At 41.3% G+C, this 20,022-nt stretch overlaps 1 protein-coding gene across 3 annotated transcripts in view; it reads right to left on the bottom strand.

The window, feature by feature from the left end:
- Positions 1–8,586: 8,586 nt before the first annotated feature.
- Positions 8,587–20,022, bottom strand: part of SUGT1 (SGT1 homolog, MIS12 kinetochore complex assembly cochaperone) — a 50,209-nt gene continuing 38,773 nt past the window's right edge. For 2 of the 3 annotated variants that reach the window (XM_037894876.2, XM_037894886.2), the window contains 3 exons: positions 12,034–12,124; positions 10,060–10,241; positions 8,587–9,155 (listed from right to left, as the gene is read on the bottom strand). In XM_037894876.2, coding sequence (XP_037750804.1) covers positions 9,054–9,155; positions 10,060–10,241; positions 12,034–12,124 — 375 coding nt within the window. In that variant the 3' untranslated portion in view covers positions 8,587–9,053. Of the gene's footprint in view, positions 9,156–10,016; positions 10,242–12,033; positions 12,125–20,022 lie in introns of all 3 variants that reach the window. The other variant, XM_037894894.2, reaches the window with a different exon arrangement.

Below are 20,022 nucleotides of genomic sequence, written 5' to 3'. Positions count from 1 at the left end.
GATTGCAACGCAAGGTCTTTTTGGCTCCCTGGATGCTTCTGAATAACCAGGAAATAGCTGTTGCCCGACTTGGCAAGAAGATTGTATCAGCTCCTTTCAGAGGCAAGACTTCTCTTCTGCATATGGCTAAAATGTTGACCCTGAAAATGTACAAAAGGCAAAGGTTTCAGAGTAGCAGCCGTGTTCGTCTGTATCCGCAAAAAGAAAAGGAGGACTTGTGGCACCTTAGAATCTAACCAATTTATTTGAGCATGAGCTTTCGTGAGCTACAGCTCACTTCATCGGATGCATGCAGTGGGAAAAAAAAAACAAAACACAAACCAGAAACAAAGCTGATCTTGATTTTTTCCCCACTGTGGAAATTTCTGATAAAAGCAAAACCTTTTAATTTTTGTCTACATTTTCCATTCAAAAAAGTTTGAATTTTTAGACAAAAACAACAATATTTTGGCCAAAATATTTCAACACAAAAAGTTGTCCACAGAAGACACGACTTTTGCAAAAAAATTTTGTTTAACCAGAAACCTAATTTTCCACCCAGCACAAAGTTTTGATGGAAAATTTTTGACCAGCCCTTGGTAGCTGCACCACATTCACTTCCGTACGTGTGAATTGTATAGAGCGGTCACGGGAGAGCTCCCTACTTACTAACAGCAAGTTTTCATGGCATGGTGGTAGAAATATTTGAGTCTTTTCTTCAAATAATGGCTTGGCCCTGGTACAGCAGCTGTATTATTGGTACTAGTTCTGACATACATACGGGTCAACAGACACTACCATGAACAGTTCCGGCTCATGGCGCGCATGCGCTCCCGCAACTGGAATTCACAGAGGGACCGTCGCTCAAAGAAGTTGTTCCCATTGCAGCAGCAATAATGAGTACACCTGTGGGGTGCAGCAGCTGCTTGAATTCACAAACTGATGGCTCAGCCCATTAGGGCTGAAAACTCTGAAAAAGCAGAGCCTGCCACAGCATTCTAGGGAAGGCTTTCAAAAGCCTGGAATCCCCAAACAGAACGGTTTCCTATTCACTATCCTCACACCACAATGCACCAGGCTTGCCTGAGGATTCTGAAGAGGGTTGGACAGGTTACGAAATGTCCCATACATAATGGTAGACTCATTTTCTACAAGGCAGGGGAATTTTTAAATCTGCTTCTGCTGTGGATGAAAAGCCCAGGTGTTTGTTCCTTTAAATTCCGGCAATCTTTTCCCTCACCCGATTCCTTGGAAAGAAGTTGTAAATGATAGCTGAGACTTCCCTTCATTGGATACAACGGGGCAGCTCAATTAACAAGGCACTCTTAAGAGCTGCCCTTCACCTCTGTGCAATGTAAGTATTTACATATTCAGCGTGCCGTGCACTAAATGGGTGAACCCTGCTGATGTGCACTAAAAGTTCCCTAGTGCGCACTGATGTGCCACTGATTCAAACAAACAAAAATCCTCATATGCCTTGGATTATAGAGTGTTGTCAAGCACTGATAAAGACAGCAGCTGTGTCTGACTGAAGCAGCTGTGGCATTGCCGTGATGGGTGAAGTCTCTCCCATATGTATAAGCCAGTTCTGCCCTTAATTACATCTTCAGTTGAAGTAATGGGTGCTGCACTTGTGAAAAATGAGGAATACAGTCCTACAGCTTAGAACGAAAATTGGCATAACACACCCATCACCATCCTCCAAATGCCTCTAGCAGCATGGAACAAACATTTGTCCATTCATCTGCAACAGATCCACCAGTTAAACCAGTACAGGCTCCGTACCATAGCCAGCCCTCTAACTGGACTGACCAGGGTCAAGAAAATCAGACACATAGGTTTTGAGTGGGGACTTTTTAAAAAAAAAAAACATCACCTTCTCTAGACCTTTCCCCACAAGAGGAAGATTAGAGACTGGGCAATAATTGGAGAGAATATCAATGTTAAGAGTTTGCTTCTTGAGCAAGTTCCTAAGAATTTCTTCTTTAAGAAGCATGTTTATTCTGAAGTTCCAACAATCTAGATCTTATAAAGGTTGCAATATTGAAACTTCACAGATGTAGCAAAAAGAAACTAGACTGCGTTTTGGCATTATTAGCTGGATATGAGAAAATCGGTCTCCCTCACCCCAAAACTGTAGCGGCCTGGGTACATAAATTCAGCAGCGATGGGTTCTTCAGTCCCCACACTGTAGCGGGCAGCGTCATATGTTTTTGATTGGCTGGGCTGACTCTCCAGGTAACTCCTCCCACTAGAGAACCCCTCCAGAGAGTCACTTCTAAAGTGAATAACCGTCGTAGCTGAATAAAACATTCTTTCAAAATGCACTTACAGATAAAAACTGCCCATCATTAAGTAGTAATAACTGTCCAACCTGAGGGGAAAAAAAACATATACATTGGGATGATCCCAAGGGGCACTGATTAAATACAAGGTGGAAAAACTATCAGCTCTCTCTAAAAAGAAGGAAAAATACACAACACTTTTGAAAATTAACCCCCCTAAGAAGGAAATGAAAAATATGGGAAGAATTTATGGACCCAACCCCCTACCAGGGCTAAACAATGTCAGCTGATGCACATTTCCTCATTTTCATGGGTCCATACATTCAGCAGCGATGGGACTTTTGGAGCAGTACTCCTCCCCTTCCCCTGTTACTATCAATTATTGGGTGGGCTAAGAGAGAACTGCCAAAGGCTGCCTCGCCTGACTGAAGTCTTATCAATCTTGGAGACTTTTGTGAATGAATGCAGGGACCTCTCGCCAAGTTGCTGCCCTGCAAATTTGTTCATCTGGTGTAGTGGACCTACCACCCCCTGAATTTGCCGTTACCCTGGTGGAAGAGGTTTTTATTGTGAACTGAGGAGTTTTCCCCTTGGCTTTATATGCCTCTAAAATTCCCCACCTAATGCATCTCGATATTATATTACCTGAAGGCTCTCTGTCCCTTCCCTGTGTGGTGTATTAGAACAAATCAAGCGGATGTTTTTCTGTAGGTCTTTGTTCTACTATAGATATAAATTTGCCCTCCTGACATCTAAGGTGTGCCATACCCTTTCTTTCAGGTGGGCTAGATTTGGGCAAAAGAAGGGGAGCAAAATCTCCTGGGACCAGGGAAAAAAAGAATTTATCCTTGGGGTGAATGATGGGTCTGTCATTATGGAAAATATGATTCTGAGGGACGACAGAGAGGGCTCCCAACTCTGAGACCCTTCATGCGGATATTCTGACCACTAGCAAAGTAACTTTAATTGTCACAAAATACACACACACTTTGGACAGGGGTTCGAAAAGTGAACTTGAGAACTTATTCAATACTAGGAAAAGATCCCATGGGGCTACCCTAAGAATAGGAGATGGTCTGATTAGTTCTGAGGAATTTTTTAATGTGAGGGTGATGGGATAAGGGAGATCAACCCTCAGCTGCCAGAACTGAATATAAAGAACCACCGCTTGCGTTCCAAGTGTGTTGTTCTGCAGCCCCAGAGACAGACCTGCTTGTAAGAATTCTAGGACCAATTTGATTGAAGTTGATCCTGCCATATATCCTCTTAATGTGCATGAAGAATCATATCCTCTCCATAATACTGTATAATGAGAATAGTTAGAAAAATTTCGGGACGTCAGTAGGGTTGAGATCACAGCCTTCGAGTATCCTAGGTTATATCTCAAAATCAAGGCAGTCAGGTTCAGGGATGCCAGGCTGTGATGAAACAGACAGCCCTGAGATAAAGCAGATCATAGTGGTAGTGGGGGTGCCATGGACAACTCCACAAAGTCTGAAAATCGGGGATGTCTGGGCCAGTGTGGTGCAATCAGAATCTCGGTAGCCTGTTGTCTCAGTACAGGTTGGATGGTGTTATCAGGGCTTTGGAGCTGTGCTCCGGCTCCGCTCCAGGCAAAAACCTGTAGCTCCACTGCTCCGGAGCTGCTCCACGCTCCAGCTCTGGGCTCTGCTCCAAAGCCCTGGGTGTTATCATAGGAAAAGGAAGAAATGCATATAGCAAAGCCTTGGGCCATACCGGTGAGAAGGCATTGATTCCCCTGACCCCCTGGTTTCTCCTTTTGGCATAAAAGTTTTTTGTTTTGGCATTGGAGCTGGATGCAAAGAGATTGCATGCTGATTTCCCAAAACACTAGACTATGCAATTGAACTCCCTCTGGTGGAGACACTGTTCCCCCGGTCTGTGATTTTGCAGCTGAGCCAGTCTGCCATAGCATTGTTCTTTGACATGCATGGCTCAGACTGGCAGGACGTCTCTCTCAACCCACCTGAAGGCAGCTGTGGCTTCTGCTTGTAACAAGCTTGACCTGGTGCCCCTTTGTTTGTCTACGTATGCCACGACAGTAGAGTTCTCTGTGAATCCAAGTACGCATCTGGAGTTTAAAGGTAGGGAGGAGTGCCTGAAGGGCTAGGCTAGGCAGATCACCCACAGTTCCTAACAGTTTATACAGCAGTGAGATTCCATCTGCAACCACGGAAATTGTACCACGTGCCAAGTTGCGTGAGCTTCCCAGCCCTCTAAGCTAGCATCTGTCTTCATGGTATGTCTCTGTGATATCAAATGAATACTGCTCATGAATCTTGTCAGAGGTCATCGCCATCCAAAGAAGGGAAGTCTTACAGCGAGAGATGGAATTGTGATTGCAAGCAGGGAAGCTCAGCAGGTAGTACTGCAGACACCTGAGATGAAACTTCGCCCATGCGAGTAGGTATATACATGAAACTAACACGTCTAAGTACACAGTCAGTCCTTCACATGGGAACGTGGACTGTGAAGCATATGGATGCAGAATTCATGCCTGTCTGTCTCTGGAAAGGAAAGCCCCGTGGAGTGTGGTTTCCAGCCAAAACCCCAGGTGTCCTATTGTCTGTGTAGAGCTGAGCTAAGCTATCTTTTCTCCTGATTGAGTATAAACTTAGGTTGCGGCCTGGGGGTGGGCGGAACTGTCCATTGCCTGTTCCTGACTGACTTCCGTAGGGAGGGGACTTATCAGGATGTTGCTGAGAAAAGGGTACAGCTGTACCCCTTTCTAACACTGGAATATCACTATTGCTGCCAGGACCTCTGTGAATAGCCATGGGGTAGTGGCACCGCCAAAAGGGCTTCATACTGCATGTGCCAAGTGCAAACCTCCGGTATAGTCGGTGGACTGGAATGATGGGAATGTGGAGATGTTCCTCCTTCAGGTCCACTGGGATTAGGAAATCCCCCTGGGTGATAGCCACCACGGTGGTCTGAGCAGTCTCCATTTTTAACTTGTGGGAGTGGATTGATTTATTGAGAGTCTTGAAATCCAGCAACACCCCGTTCTCCCAATGTCTTGTGAATCAGAAAAACCAGGGAGCATAAGCTCTGACATCATTCCTGGTTTGGGATAGGTTACACTGCCCTGACTTGATGATTGATTTGCCTGAACATGGTCTTCCTCTTGGAGGGGCTGAGGGAGAAAGGGAAAATTTGAAGTACGGATCCTTTTGAATGCTATGGTGGACCCTTTGGAAATGTCTCTTATCCATTTGTCTGTGGTAGACGTGATTTAACATCTGTCATTTTAGATTGGTAAAGCAGACACCATTTCAAATTATGTCCCTCTTACTGTATAAAAGTGGAATTTAATTTAATTTTAGACTATAGCCAGAACACTAAAATAGTTATTCTGTTTTCAAACTTTTGAAGACAATACCCAAGACAATTTGTAATTGCCCAGTAAGCAATCCTGGAGTTGAGTTAAATGCAGTAATTTATGTACAATGGGAGATTTAATACTCCAACACCGACATGGAGGGATTTTTTGGAAGATGGTGATATTCTGTTTTCTTCACTCATTCAACAGTCCACCATCAAAGCCTATCCACCTTCAGAGCCTGTCAATAGCGCTTCATGCAAGAGCTAAAGAGCAGTAGGACATGTTTCTTCCTTATTTTGTAAGTGGCATCATTATTGTCTGGTCAAATAATAAAGAATCAAATTGACATCTTCTGCGTGGTAGCATAAAACACTCCCTGGAGCAAGCTGTTGACCAAGCCCCAGTAATGGAAATTCAATGTACCTGTATCTTATATGGGTTTTGTAAGTTTCCCTCCAGATGCTTAGTTTCATTTGGAACTAAATTTTATATGGAGAAAAGTACTGATGAAACATGCCTCCATAAGACAAAAGTAGAAAAAAATTAATGTGCAATTTTACAGCTTTGGCTTTTTTTTTTTTTTTATTGTATGCCCATCTCCTTTCACGCAGGTGTCTTGAAGATATCTTGCTAATTTAGAATGGCAGGTGAGCAGCAGTTCTGTTCTCCATAACCTTCAGAGAAAGCATGCATTTACATAGTGTATCATAGTTCAATTTTTGGCACATTCGCTGGCTCAGTGGATGGGAGGGAAGCAGTAGATGTGATATATGTTAAGTAAGGCTTTTGACAGTCCCACATTACATTAGTAAGCAAATTAGTGTGGTGTAGGTAAATGCACAACTGTTTGAATGACTGTACTCAAAGAGTAGTTATCAATGGGTTGCTGTCAAACTGGGAGAACATATCTAGAGGCATCCCACAAGGGCCAATACTATTCAATATTTTCATTAATGACTGGATTATGAGTGCTTACAAAATTTGCACGTGACGCCAAGCTGGAAGGAGTCTGCAAGCCCCTTGAAGGTCAGAATTAGAAATCAAAATGACCTTGACAAATTGGAGTTTTAGTCTGAAATCCACAAGATGCAATTCAATAAGGAGTGCAATTACTACCGTAGGAAGGGAAAAAAATCAAAAGCACAACTACAAAATGCAGAATAACTGGCTGAGTGGTAGTAATGATGAAAAGGATTGGGGATTATAGTGATTCATATTCAGTTTGTAATTCAACAATATTATGCAGTTACTAAAAAGGCTATCATCATTCTGGGGTGTATTACTGGAGTGTCATATGTAACACATGGGAGGTAACTGACCTGCTCTACTCAGCGCTGGTAAGGCCTCAGCTGGAGTACTGTGTCTAATTCTGTGGAGTAAAGGGTCTAAACACTTTAGGAAAGATGGACAAATTGGAGAGTCCAGAGAAGAGTAACAAAAATGACAAAAGGTTTAGAAAAACCTCACCTAGGAAGAAAGGTTAAACAAACTGGGCATGTTTAGTCTTGAGAAAAGACGACTGGAGGGGAGACCTGACAACAGGGGTTAAGACAGGAGTAAGTCAATAGGTGGACCGGGGGCCAAATCCAGACTGCCAGATGCTTTTGAATGGACAGTGAAATCTTTTTACTTACCTATTATCACTCTTGTTATTGTGGTGTGAAAAATGTTTCTCCGGAGTCTATACCTTGACTATATCTTGACCAAGAAATTTGGACCTTCACAAATAATAATTGACCACCCCTGTGTTAAGGGCTGTTTACGAAGACAAGGGTGGTCAACTGTAGAACATGTAGTAATGGTCTTACTCTGCAGCAAGGGAGATTTATGTTAGATATTACAGAACACTTTCTAACTATAAGGGTACTTAAGCTTTGGAATAGGCTTCCAAGGGACAGTGTGGAATCCCCATCACTGGAGGTTTTTGAGAACAGGTTGGACAAATATGTTAGGGATGATCTAGGTTTACTTGGTCATGCCTCAGCCCAGGGGGCTACACTAGATGACCTCTTGAAGTCCCTTCCAGCCCTACACTTCTATGATTCTATTACACTCATTATAAAAGCTTTATTTTACGGATATGTTTCATTAGGAAAATTCGTTTTTCCCCACCACCATTCTGATCAGTTTCCCCTTCCCACCCAGACTACATGAAACTTCTACTATTTTGGTGAACTGTGCTTGCAACAAATAGTTAACAGATCAAAAGAAGGACACCTCACCAATTCTGGCAGCTGCTGGCACAGGTCTCAATGTTGCAGTGATGAAAAGAGGGATAAGAGAACACATTTATATCCCTTGGAAGGCGCACAGCCAGCCAACCAAAGTGTGCATGCAGAGATAGGATGGGGGCTCATCCCAGAGGATTCTGACCCCCATTTCTATAAATATCGCCTTTTAAAACTTTATCAGGATGGAAGACCTGTATTGGTATAGACCAAAAGTGAAGGATGCTGGGGCTCTTCTCTAAAAATACTGAAACACAATGCAATGTCCTGCATTTTAGAAGATCAATACAATCAAAAAAGAGATGGTAAGCAAATCTGTGCATTATTTTTTTTCTACTCCCTTTCCTCGTGAGTAGAAACAGAGGACTGGCAAAGGACACATCTGCCTATAGAAGAGGCAGACAGAGCTTTTCCAGATCTAGGAATCCTCTTCCCCACCCCACCCTCCCACCCATCCGGTGCTGCAGATCCACCCACAGGTAGGAAGGATGGGAGCCCTAGCAATTCCTCAATCCTGCTGCTTCTACTTCAGATTTCCTTCTCTGGTGATTCCTCTCCCTCCAAGAAGAGGAGAACAGGGAGCTCATTCTTCTTTTAGCAGAGCAGGAGTCTTGCTCCTAAATACTTGCAAGCTTGATTCCCAATATCTGTACTACTTAGCTATTACTTCTCCAAATGTAAATTTTGACTATGTTTTTTCTTCCATAGCTAAGTTTTCAGACTTAAAAAATAAAATGAACCAAACTTCTTTATGGAAAAATGTGTATTTTACAGTTTTATTCTTAAGCAGAGTTAGAGAGCAAACAATTAACACTGTAGTTGAAAAGTGTGTTTACCCAAAGTTGCCAGAGCTAATAAATTATTCAACAGAAATACTGTGAATTAAAAATAAGGCAATAATCCTAAACAGCCCATTAAAGGTCTCCTCATCCCCCAAAGTACAGAACTGATAAAGCTAGTAGAAAATGTGTATTTATGACTTAGTTCAATCTGTTTCTGAAAACTCCTCATGGACAGGAGGGATGAAAAATAGGCTTCCATTCCTGATTAAACCTTAACACCTGCAGACAAAGGAATTACTAAAGCACGCAAGATGTAAAGACGATAATTCCGATCTTCAAGGGAACATTCAGTGTCTTAAATCCAAGAATGCTATGTCCATACACAATGGTCAGTATGTGAATATGGGCAACACAAAGATGCCAAATCAACAGATTAGAATTTTTTCCATTCCATGTCATCAGGAGGATTTACGTCTACCTTCCTTTTCCCCACATCAGACCAGTTGGTGCTCAGAACAGTCCCTCCAGACTCCATCTGCAATATGGAAAAACATCTGTTTAGTCTGCCGAAGTTAGTTATAGCCAGTCATTTAAAATAATCCACAGTTTTTATAGCAGATTAAGTTCTGCAAGACTAGTGCACTGTTTCCTGCAGACTCTAACGCAGATTCCCTTGAAATTCTCCAGACCTTCTCAAACCCTTCCCTATATACTATGTGCAATTATGATTATATTAAACAAAGATGACTTGATCTAGACATAGGATGTGCACATGATCTTTGTATCAATCTTCACATATTTTGCACATAAGACTTCTGACATTAAAATTTAATAAAGCAATAATTTCTGTCCACTTTTGATATGATTAAGGCAAATAAGTAGCGACATTGCTTCAATATACAGTAGCCTCTAATGGTCCAATCACGCATTCTTGTGCACTCAAACTCCTATTTGAAAATTAGCAATTGACAGAAAAATGAGGAGGAGTTAGGTTCTCTCCTCTGGGGATTTTATGACCAACCAGGAAGGGGCAAGTTGCTCCCACTGATATTAGTATAGGCTCAAACAAAAAATGAGCAAGGATGGAGTGCAATCTTTGTGCTCCAAGTCTAAGCTCACCACTCAGAATTAACAATACGGAGAAATGCAACTCTTCCGATTGCCAGTACATAAAAATGCGATCATAGCAACATCACTGGATCATTTGTTTTCATACTCAGTAGGGGCTGAGTTTCCAAATGCTAGAGACTCTCATATATAAGTTCTTGTGCATTTATGCATTTTACCACAATTGCAGGTGCAAACAGAGAGATGTCTAAATATTTATTTGCCTCTGATTACCGCATTTGCATATGCAAATGACTTGGCCCACAAGATCTGGCCTCAAGGTATTTACTTTATAGCATTCACAAAGATGTAAGGATAGACTGAAGTCTTACGAAGGACTTGTTCATGGCACGTTTCACTTCATCTGTGCCATCTGAATAGATTTGCTGAAAGAGTTTATTTAAAGCAGCGTCCCCCTCTAATTTTTCATTCTTTTCTTCTTCTTTGATCTCAACCACCAACTTATCCCAGTTCCTTGTATAATGAGAGGATGACGGATATAGGTGTTTGGAGTCTGGAAAGAACATCTGCAGTAAGTTAAATCGGCATTTTTGGCAACATTTAGAGCATGAAATAAATAACCCCACCCAGAACTGAACAAAAAGTACCATGGATCTGTAAGTACAGATCTTGCCAGACAAGCCTGATTGCTTTTTTGGACAGAATTTTAAAGCTAACAAATGAAGGGAATTGTAGGAGGTGGATTTTTTGGTGGATCATCTGATACAGCACAATATCCTATCTTGTAAAATTCAGTCCGATTGGGTTGAATAGGAGCCACGTTTAAGGATTAAAATTGCCTGAACATCATGAAAAATCATGAACTGGCAATGTATCCATATGTCACAAGGTAATTGTCAGAGCTGGTGTTATTCAAGATCTTAAGACCTGATCCAATGACCAGTGAAGTCGTTGGGAGTTCTTCCATTCAATGGGTGTTGGATCCAGGGCTTTGGAGCTGTGCTCCGGCTCTGCTCCAGCTCCAGGCAAAAACCTGCAGCTCCACTGCTCCGGAGCTGCTCCGCAGGCTCCACCCCAAAGCCCTGGTTGGATCACAGCCTTAATGATCTCTGGAAGGCTAAGTAATGGTCACATTAAAATATCTTGCAGTTCATACTAAAAATCAGGAGGCATTGCAAACATCAGGGAGGGCAGGCAAAAAAGGAACCTAAGCAAGGCTGAAAACAAGGGGAGAAATGAGGATCATCTTGAAAAGTTATCTGAAGCAAAATACAGTGGGAGGGAGAAACCAGGAACGCAGTAATGCTGAAAAGCCCTATATGATATAAACAGAGAAGCTGAGCTTGCACTTAATGTGGCAGCAAAAAAAGCTAATGCAATTTTGGGCTACATATGCAGAACATCAGAGGAAAGTGACATCCAATACTCTACAAATCTGAGACTGCAAACAGAATAATTCTTTCAGGTCTGGATGCCTCAATAACAAAAATATGGAGGTAAATCAGAAGGAAGAAGATGAAAATGACACCAGGGATTAGGCAGCTATAGAGACTTATTTATAAGGAAACATTAATGCGCGCAATATGTAGCTTGGCTAAGCAATGATGGGAGTGGAGGAGCGCAGAGCATACCAGACATGTAGAAATGACAAATGTGAAAATGAAAGGGGAGAGTCATTTTAGATGGTACAAGGGGTATAAGTAATGAGCCGAAATTAAAAAAAAATTAAGCCAAGTATCACGAAAATCTTTTGATGTATGTGAACGCTATTAAACTAAAATTTTCTCCAGAAGATGCAAGCTCCTCTCAATGCAACAAAGGAGAATACAGTTTAACTAGGCAGCCCAGTAAAACGATAAGCTCCCAGAGAAACCCAGATGACAAGCACGCATCCTGAATAATCCCCTCTGGTGGATGAAAGCCAAGAGCAGAGTGAACAGCTGAATTCTTAGGGCTTTACTACCAATCAGAATCCATTCCCACTACCCAGGAAGTTCATGAAATTAGAGTATCAGAATTACATGTTTACATTTACTATAGGTAAACCTATTACTACAAAAAGAAAAGGAGTACGAGTGGCACCTTAGAGACTAACAAATTTATTTGAACATAAGCTACAGCTCACTACATCGGATGTGTTATGCTCAAATAAATTTGTTAGTCTCTAAGGTGCCACTCGTACTCCTTTTCTTTTTGCGAATACACACTAACACGGCTGCTACTCTGAAACCTATTACTACAATATTTCATATGTATAAGATGTTCTATGTAATTGGAAAGAACGTTAATAGGACAATATGTATATTTGCATTAAATGCTAAATGAGGTCAAAAAAACAAACCTACCTGATGTGTATTGTTTTAGCTTAGGAGAATCTCCTTGCCCCTCCAGCTTCTCCCATCTTATAGCCTCTGGCTTCTTCATTTTTATCTCAATCTATAGGACATACAAGATGTATAAAGACCAAAACCTGTAATTCCAGATCACAATAAATAGTTTTGCAGATTAAAGTAGGCTAGGTTGCAGGACAGTCAGAGGTAGCAGATACTAATTTATGAGTAAAAAATCTCAAATCTATGCCATCCAGTTATGCAAAAGTTAACCTCTGCATAATTTTATTACACTGATTCTCCTCCCTTTTTACTCCCTATTGTTTATTATTCACTTGAGTCTTGTTTCAAATTAAGATTGTAAACTCTTGGGCAGGGACTGTGTCTTTCTGCACGTCAATACAGTATCTAGCAAAATGAATCCCCGTTCTTAGAGCCTTTGAGCACTATAGCAATACAAGTTATTCAGAAGAACGAAATGCAACTTTTACATCGACAGGACTGCAGAATCAGAATTCAGTAGCTCACCTCAAACTTCTCTCACATTTAGTATTTGAAGCACAATACATAATTACAGACCTCACAATAGGCTGAAGCTATTAACAGTTTCCAGAAGACATTAAAAACTCTATGGTGTTAGCTGGTTTCGTGGATAAATAAAAACCTAGTCTTTAAGACTGCTGGGGGAGAAAATGTCTGGTATTCATTCCAAATTTGGCAGGGAGAGTGGACACGGTAAATGCAATCTAAAACAGCTCTCTAAACAGCCATATTCAGATGCCTTCTCACAGTTGTTAAACTTATATTTTTGCTTTGCAACTTTGTAACTCAATAGCCAATGGGAAAATCCAAAACAGATACAATTTTCCTAAATGCTACAGAAGTCAGTATTTATATTTAAGACAAACTTCACCTCAAAACAGAATTATACTGTTCACTTACAAGAATGCAGTTAGTACGATGCTACAGTACCTTAAATTGTGTCTTAATTATTAAAAATTCCCTATTTTGTCTGATCAGAATACATAGTTTTACCTAAAGCCACTATAACCTGGGGATCCCTGCAGACCTAAGAACAAAGAGACCTTTGTAAAATGCTAGCCCCAAAGCTCCTAGCAACAAGCTGCTTAAACACCATCATGCTGATCAGAAATTTGAACTTCTACTTCATCCATTCATCAAATCATCTGCAGGTAAGCAATAATTTAAGATGGTTTTTAAAACAGGAAGTAAACTCACAGTCATTTGTTCAATCCCTAGGTTTTTGCTTTGAAGTCCAGCGTATTCAAAGCTGTATGTTGGGTTTTAAAATGCATGAAAACATTCAATTATCCCTGCATTTTTTTTGGGTGGGCTGCACACCATCATTTCCCTTTCCTACATAAGTTTACACAGAGATTTACTTTGTTTACCAACAACCTGGAAAAGTGAAAAAACACGGAACTTTAGTGGTAAGTAATGAGAACACCCCCAAAAGAGGCAAGGACTTCAACAGATGTGTTTTAACATACTCTCAGGTCTAAGATGATCAGCCCAAAGCAAAACAATGCTTCCTCCTCCACCATATACTCTGATCTCAACTGCTGTTCCTAAGCGTAGGAACACATTGCCTCAACAGCTTCTTATGATGTCACCTCCTCCCACCAATTCAATATTCAGAAAACTTAGTACATTATCCCCCTCTATTCTTGTTATTTGGGAGTGTTCAGCACCTTACTGCAGCAGTTTCTGAAAAATATTTAATTCAGTTTCTTCTGAAACTTTCTTTTCTAAAAATGAAGTCAACTTGCTATTGCTGCAGTCTGCATTTCTAGCAGTAAAGCCTACAAAATGAAACTATCTAGAAAATGCTATTTAGTAAGTAACATTAGTATTAGTAATCAAACAAGGCTATCTGAAACTTAGCTGGTGTCACTCCTGATCAGAACAAACTGAAGAATACTGGTGGCCTTGCGATTCCTGCTTCTGCACCACCTTACACAGAAACCAATCGTCAGTTTTGAAGAGACAAAAGAGAGAAAGGAGCATGCCACAGAAAAAACTAGAAGTCTTAGGTGAAGCACTTAGGTGAATCAGCACCTTTTTTTAAGCATTGCAGACCCCAGCAAAGAATTTTGGTACATCTGTCACAACTGAATTCTACTTTCTGGAAAGGGGGTAGAACTAAACTTCGATTCTAGAAGCTTGTTGGTGTGTGTGATGCCCAAGAGTAGTACAAACTAATATTCTACATAAATCTTAGTCCCAAACTGTTTCCCCGCTTTAACATTAAACTACATTTGCTCTCTGCTGGCCCAATTACCTACGTGATGTAAGTCCTTTTGAACTTGGATGCACTGTTCATTTGTTCTGCTACCAAATTTAGGAACTACACATTGAAGATGTTTCCCAGACCCATGTCCAAATACTTGAGGTGTCAGAATGAAGTTCCCCTACTTCCTCCTTCCCCCACAAAATATAGACCACAGGTATACTCTATAAAACGTTGAGTTTTATGGCAATCTTTACCTTCTGCTCTTAGAAAGTCTTTTCTCCCCAGCACCTATATGTATTTTACTTCTTCCATGCTTCTAAATTAGGATTTCCAAAGAGTCTGACAAGGTTACAAATCAGAACGAAATCACTAAGTGTTTTACAGCGCATCAGCTGATCCTCTTTCATAGCTAAGGGTGCCTCAGTTACAGAACTAAGAATAGTCAGTAACTGTTAGGATAGAGATATTCAGGCCTGTCTGCAAAGGCCTGTATTTTAAGAATTTAGGTGTATTCTTATCACTTGGCTAGTTATAGAGATATTAAAGAATCAAAATCACTGTCTGCCGGTGTAAGGTCCTTCTCTTACTGTGACAGTCTGAGGCCCTGTTCTTAGGCTAAGGCCTTTGGCTAAGCAGCAGAGGCAGCCATAAGCTGGGAAGGACCGGTCACATCCTCACATTCCAAACTAGTCACACTGAAATAAGGTGCTACTGGGCTCTTAGGAATACAATCCTGTCCTGATAGTGCCTATCACCTCCAGAGAAAGGGAAGTGCCTAGAAGATGGAAAAGGAAACTTAGTTTGATAGCATCCTGTCTGGCAAGAACTCACTTATCAATAGCTGGGATGTGAAATCCTCATTTCTGTATTGTTTTGTCATTATAGTTCCCACTTTGCTATTTCAGAGTAACAGCCGTGTTCGTCTGCATTCGCAAAAAGAAAAGGAGTACTTGTGGCACCTTAGAGACTAACCAATTTATTTGAGCATAAGCTTTCGTGAGCTACAGCTCACTTCATCGGATGCATACTGTGGAAAGTATGCATCCGATGAAGTGAGCTGTAGCTCACGAAAGCTTATGCTCAAATAAATTGGTTAGTCTCTAAGGTGCCACAAGTACTCCTTTTCACTTTGCTATTGTTTGTCTGTATAATCTGTCTGGTTCTGTGATTGTTTCTGTCTGCTGTATAATTAATTTTGCTGGGTGTAAACTAATTAAGGTGGTGGGATATAATTGGTTACATAATCATGTTACAGTATGTTAGGATTGGTCAGTTAAATTTCAGGAAAATGATTGGTTAAGGTATAGCTAAGCAGAACTCAAGTTTTACTATATAGTCTGCGGTCAATCAGGAAGTGAGTGGCTGGGTGTGGGGAGGGGAAATGGGAACAGGGAATGGGGGTGGGGAAATTGGAATCATGTTTGGCTAAGGGCAGGAATGGGAACAAGGACACAGATGTAAGGCTCTGTGGTGTCAGAGCTGGGAAGGGGGACACTAAGGAAGGAAACTGGAATCATGCATGCTGGAAGTTCACCCCAATAAACATCGAATTGTTTGCACCTTTGGACTTTGGGTATTGTTGCTCTCTGTTCATGCGAGAAGGACCAGGGAAGTAAGTGGGTGAAGGAATAAGCCCTGTAACAGTCACCCTTCCAACTGCTTAACCTGTCATTCAGGAAGAGAAGTCTGTATTTGAATTTCACTATTGGTTCTTCATGATCAGGTTAGACTCATGGGGGAAATGTCAAATTTAAAAAGTTATGGAAGAATGGAGGAACGGGGGGCAGTCAGGGAACATCCATGATCTATGCCAATATGACTAGCCTTCAGTAAAAGTCTACAATAGTTCTAAGATAGATCTGGAAAGCAGATAAGAGGAGTGTCGCTAAAAACAGACAATCACCACACTTTTTGGTTTTCAGACATTAAAACTCACTAATCTATAGTTTTGTGATTAGTTTTAAGATAATTGTAAGGTCTGTAGAGCTCCATGTAAGTCATGGAGAGATAAAAAGGCTTCTATGCTGCCAGGTGTGGCAAGTCACACCACCTCAAAGAATGGCTCAAATGTCAATTAATAAATTTGAAGTGCTCCTTACCTTCTAAGCTTTCATAATGCTGGATTGGGTAAAGTGAGTAAAAAGTTTCCCCTCTAGTGATATTAGAACAGACTAAACCAGTCATTTAACTCCCTGCTTCTTCAGCTGTGCAGAACTTGATTACAACATCATTCTACATCCTTCCTTTTTCCATTACACCCTTCTGCACAGACTGTGAAAAGACAGTGGCCCTTCCTCTCATACTACAAATAATGACTCTCCATCCTTACTGCTAAACCTATGTCCGTGCCCTAAGCATTTCACCTTAATTGTTGCAGCCTCTTCTGATACGAATGGGGACCGGAGGGTGGGAGAGATAAGAAACCTTTTTAACTGAACCCTTCACTGTCGTCATCTTTCTTTATATTTCACATTCCCTGCCACAGTTTGTCAATGCTGGTTTATGCTTTAATTCACCGAGACGAAGTCTACATTTAAAAGGCTGCAGGGGCACAGCAGGAAAAGCCTTCCCATCAATGTAGTAAATCCACCTCCCCAAGAGTTGGTAGCTAGGTCGACAGAAAAATTCCTAGCACTATCTATATGCGGATTTAGGTTAGCTTAACTATGTTGCTCAGGGGTGTGGATTTTTCACACCTCTGAGTGACATAACTGGGTCAGTCTAATTTTCTATTGTAGAAAATAAGATCACCTTGAGCTCCTCAGGTACAGGTACTGTGTCTTCCTTTACTTGTCAAGTGTTACGCATGACTATGCCACTATACAATTGATATTGTATAACACCATTCCATTAACTCACGTTAGCCTGCGGCCTGTTAGTTTGCCTTGGCTGTCTGGCAGATTTAGATCCATATTCTTACATTTTTATTGTAGGCCTTTAGAGTTTAACTTTAGTTCTTATTTTTGAGATCTGATTCAGCCAGTAACAGAGTAAGTGACTAATGTACGGCTAATCACCACTACTATTTGTACAATCTAAGTATTGTACTTTTGCCTATTTAGTTTCATTGTGCAGAATTACCTAATTAGATATTTGTACACTAGGCCATTAATTTGAGCTAAAACTTTACTTCTAACAATTGTTATGTTCACACTCAAGAGTAGGACACCTTTTAAATTAGGTACATACGCTTTCTTCTAATTATTATTTTTGAAACCGACGTGCTTTCCCTTTCCAGCATACCTCGACCTCATGGATTCCTTCTGAAGGTCTTGCCTGCCCATCACATTACTCTCCCCATGCTTCAGGAAAATGCAAATCAAGCTTTACTGTTTTTTCTGCTCCACTGATACCGGTATTTGTTTGTAATGTTGTAGCTAATTCTTATTACACTTCCCTCTACTGCAAATGGCCCTGAGCCAGAGTCTTATTATATGACAATTATCCCTGAAAGGTGGTTTACAAAACAATACCTAACACATAAGATGCAGCCTTCTTAATCTTTAAATCATTTCAATAACAGCAGCTGACTAAAATAAAGAAAGATGAAAACATTTGAGCGAGAGTAGTGATAACATGGTTAGACCTCAACTCAAGTCTCCTTCCATTGGAGTAACTCATTAGCTAAAGCAGCAGGCAGGAACAGAAAGGAGGGAAACGTGCACACTATCACCATAGAACCACACTTTCTAAAACTAGAAACCTATGAACTTGGGAAAGAATTTCTTGAGAGCTTGAGAGTTGATCTGATAAACACTCTTGTGAACAACACATCACTATTTATATAAATAGGATTTAAATGTGTTTAAAACAAGCATTTTTGAAATGAATGCTGCTGACTGACAGATTACAGACTAGAGTCTTGGTTTCTGACAAACACCATGTCAGTCTGGATTTTCACTGCCTGGACAAAGGTGAACACATTTTACAATTTATTTTCATAGATTCCAAGGCCAAAAGGGATCACTGTGATCATCTAGTCTGACCTCCTGCATAACACAGCCACAGACCTTCCCCCCCAAATAATCTTTTAGATAAACATCCAGTCTTGATACAGTAACTCCTCACTTAAAGTCGTCCCAGTTAACGTTGTTACGTTGCTGATCAATTAGGGAACATGCTCGTTTAAAGTTGTACAATTGTTGTCCCTTATAATGTTGTTTGGCAGCCGCCTGCTTTGTCCACTGCTTGCAGGGAGAGCAGCCCGTTGGAGCCAGCTGGTGGGGGCTTGGAACCAGGGCGGCCCAGCAACCCCTCTATCAGTTCCCCTAAGTTCCCTGTGCGGCAGCCACCCAGCAGGCTATCAATTGCCAGGCAGTTCAGCTGTCCCCCCCCCCGCCCTGTGCTGCTCCTGCCCTCTGCCTTGGAGCTGTTCCCGGGAGCCTCCTGTTTGCTGTGCGGGGGGGGGGGAGGGAGAGGAGAAGAAGAGGGGAGAGGAAGAATAGGGGTGCTAATGTCAGGGTGTCCCCCCTCCCCGTTACCCCATCTCCACAGAGTGGGGGACATGGACAGACACAAACACACACACACCCCAGGGCTCAGGACAGAGGGAGCTTGCTGACAACAGCTGCTGTCTCAATTTGCTGATCTACTTAAAAAACAATGTACTTCGAGTGGGATCAGTGTCCTTAGAGGGGCAATGCACGCCTCTCTCTCTCTCTCTGTCTCCCCTCCCTCCATTCATGCTGCCTTGTAGAGTGTGAGGCTACATTAACAACCTGTTAACTCTTGAGGGCTCAGCTGAGTGCTAGTTCATCATTTAGCAGTAAGGCATTCCCTGGGAAATATCCCAGACTCTGACTTCACCATCTCAACCAAGCTTCACAATCATCATTGCTGTGTACAATATTAAATTGTTTTTTAAAACTTATACTGTGTGTGTGGCTTTCCCTGGAACCTAACCTCCCCCCATTTACATTAATTCTTATGGGGAAAATGGATTCGCTTAACATTGTTTCGCTTAGAGTAGCATTTTTCAGGAATGTAACTAAAACGTTAAGTGAGGAGTTACTGCATATATATGGTCAGTGATGGAGACTCCACCACAACCCTTGGTAAATTGTTCCAATGACTCATTACCCTCACTGTACAAAATTTACACCATATTTCCAGTCTGAATTTGTCTAGCTTCAACTTCCATCCACTGGATCATGTTATACTTTTCTCTGCTAGACAGAGGAGCCCATTATTAGATATTTGTTCCCAATGTAGAAACTTGTGGACTGTAATCAAGTCACCCCTTACCCATCTCTGTTAAGCTAAACAGATTCACCTCCTTCAGCCCATCACTATAAGGCATTCTAATTCTTCAATCATTCTCATGACTCTTCTCTGAACCGTCTCCAATTTATCATCATTTTTGAATTGTGGGCATCAGAACTGCACACAGCATTCCAGAAGCAGTCACACTAGTGTCAAATACAGAGGTAAAATAAACCTTTCTACTCCTACTCAAAACTCCCGTTTATGCATCCCATGATTGCATCAGCATCACATTGGGAGCTCATGGTTCATCTCACTAGCTACAACGACCCCCAAATCTTTTTCAGAGTTACAGCTTCCCAAAACAGAGTCCCCCATCCTCTGTGTATGGCTTACATTCTCTGTTCCTAGATGTATACCTTTACATTTAGCCATATTAAAATCATAGTTTGCTTACGTCCAGTTTGCCAAATGAACCAGATCACACTGAACCCATGACCTGTCCTTTGTTATTTGTGTGTCACAAATATTATCCATGATGATTTTAT

The sequence above is a fragment of the Chelonia mydas genome, chromosome 1 (genome assembly GCF_015237465.2).
Source record: "Chelonia mydas isolate rCheMyd1 chromosome 1, rCheMyd1.pri.v2, whole genome shotgun sequence".
Lineage (NCBI taxonomy): Eukaryota > Metazoa > Chordata > Testudines > Cheloniidae > Chelonia > Chelonia mydas.
This window is presented reverse-complemented; position numbering and strand designations above follow the sequence as displayed.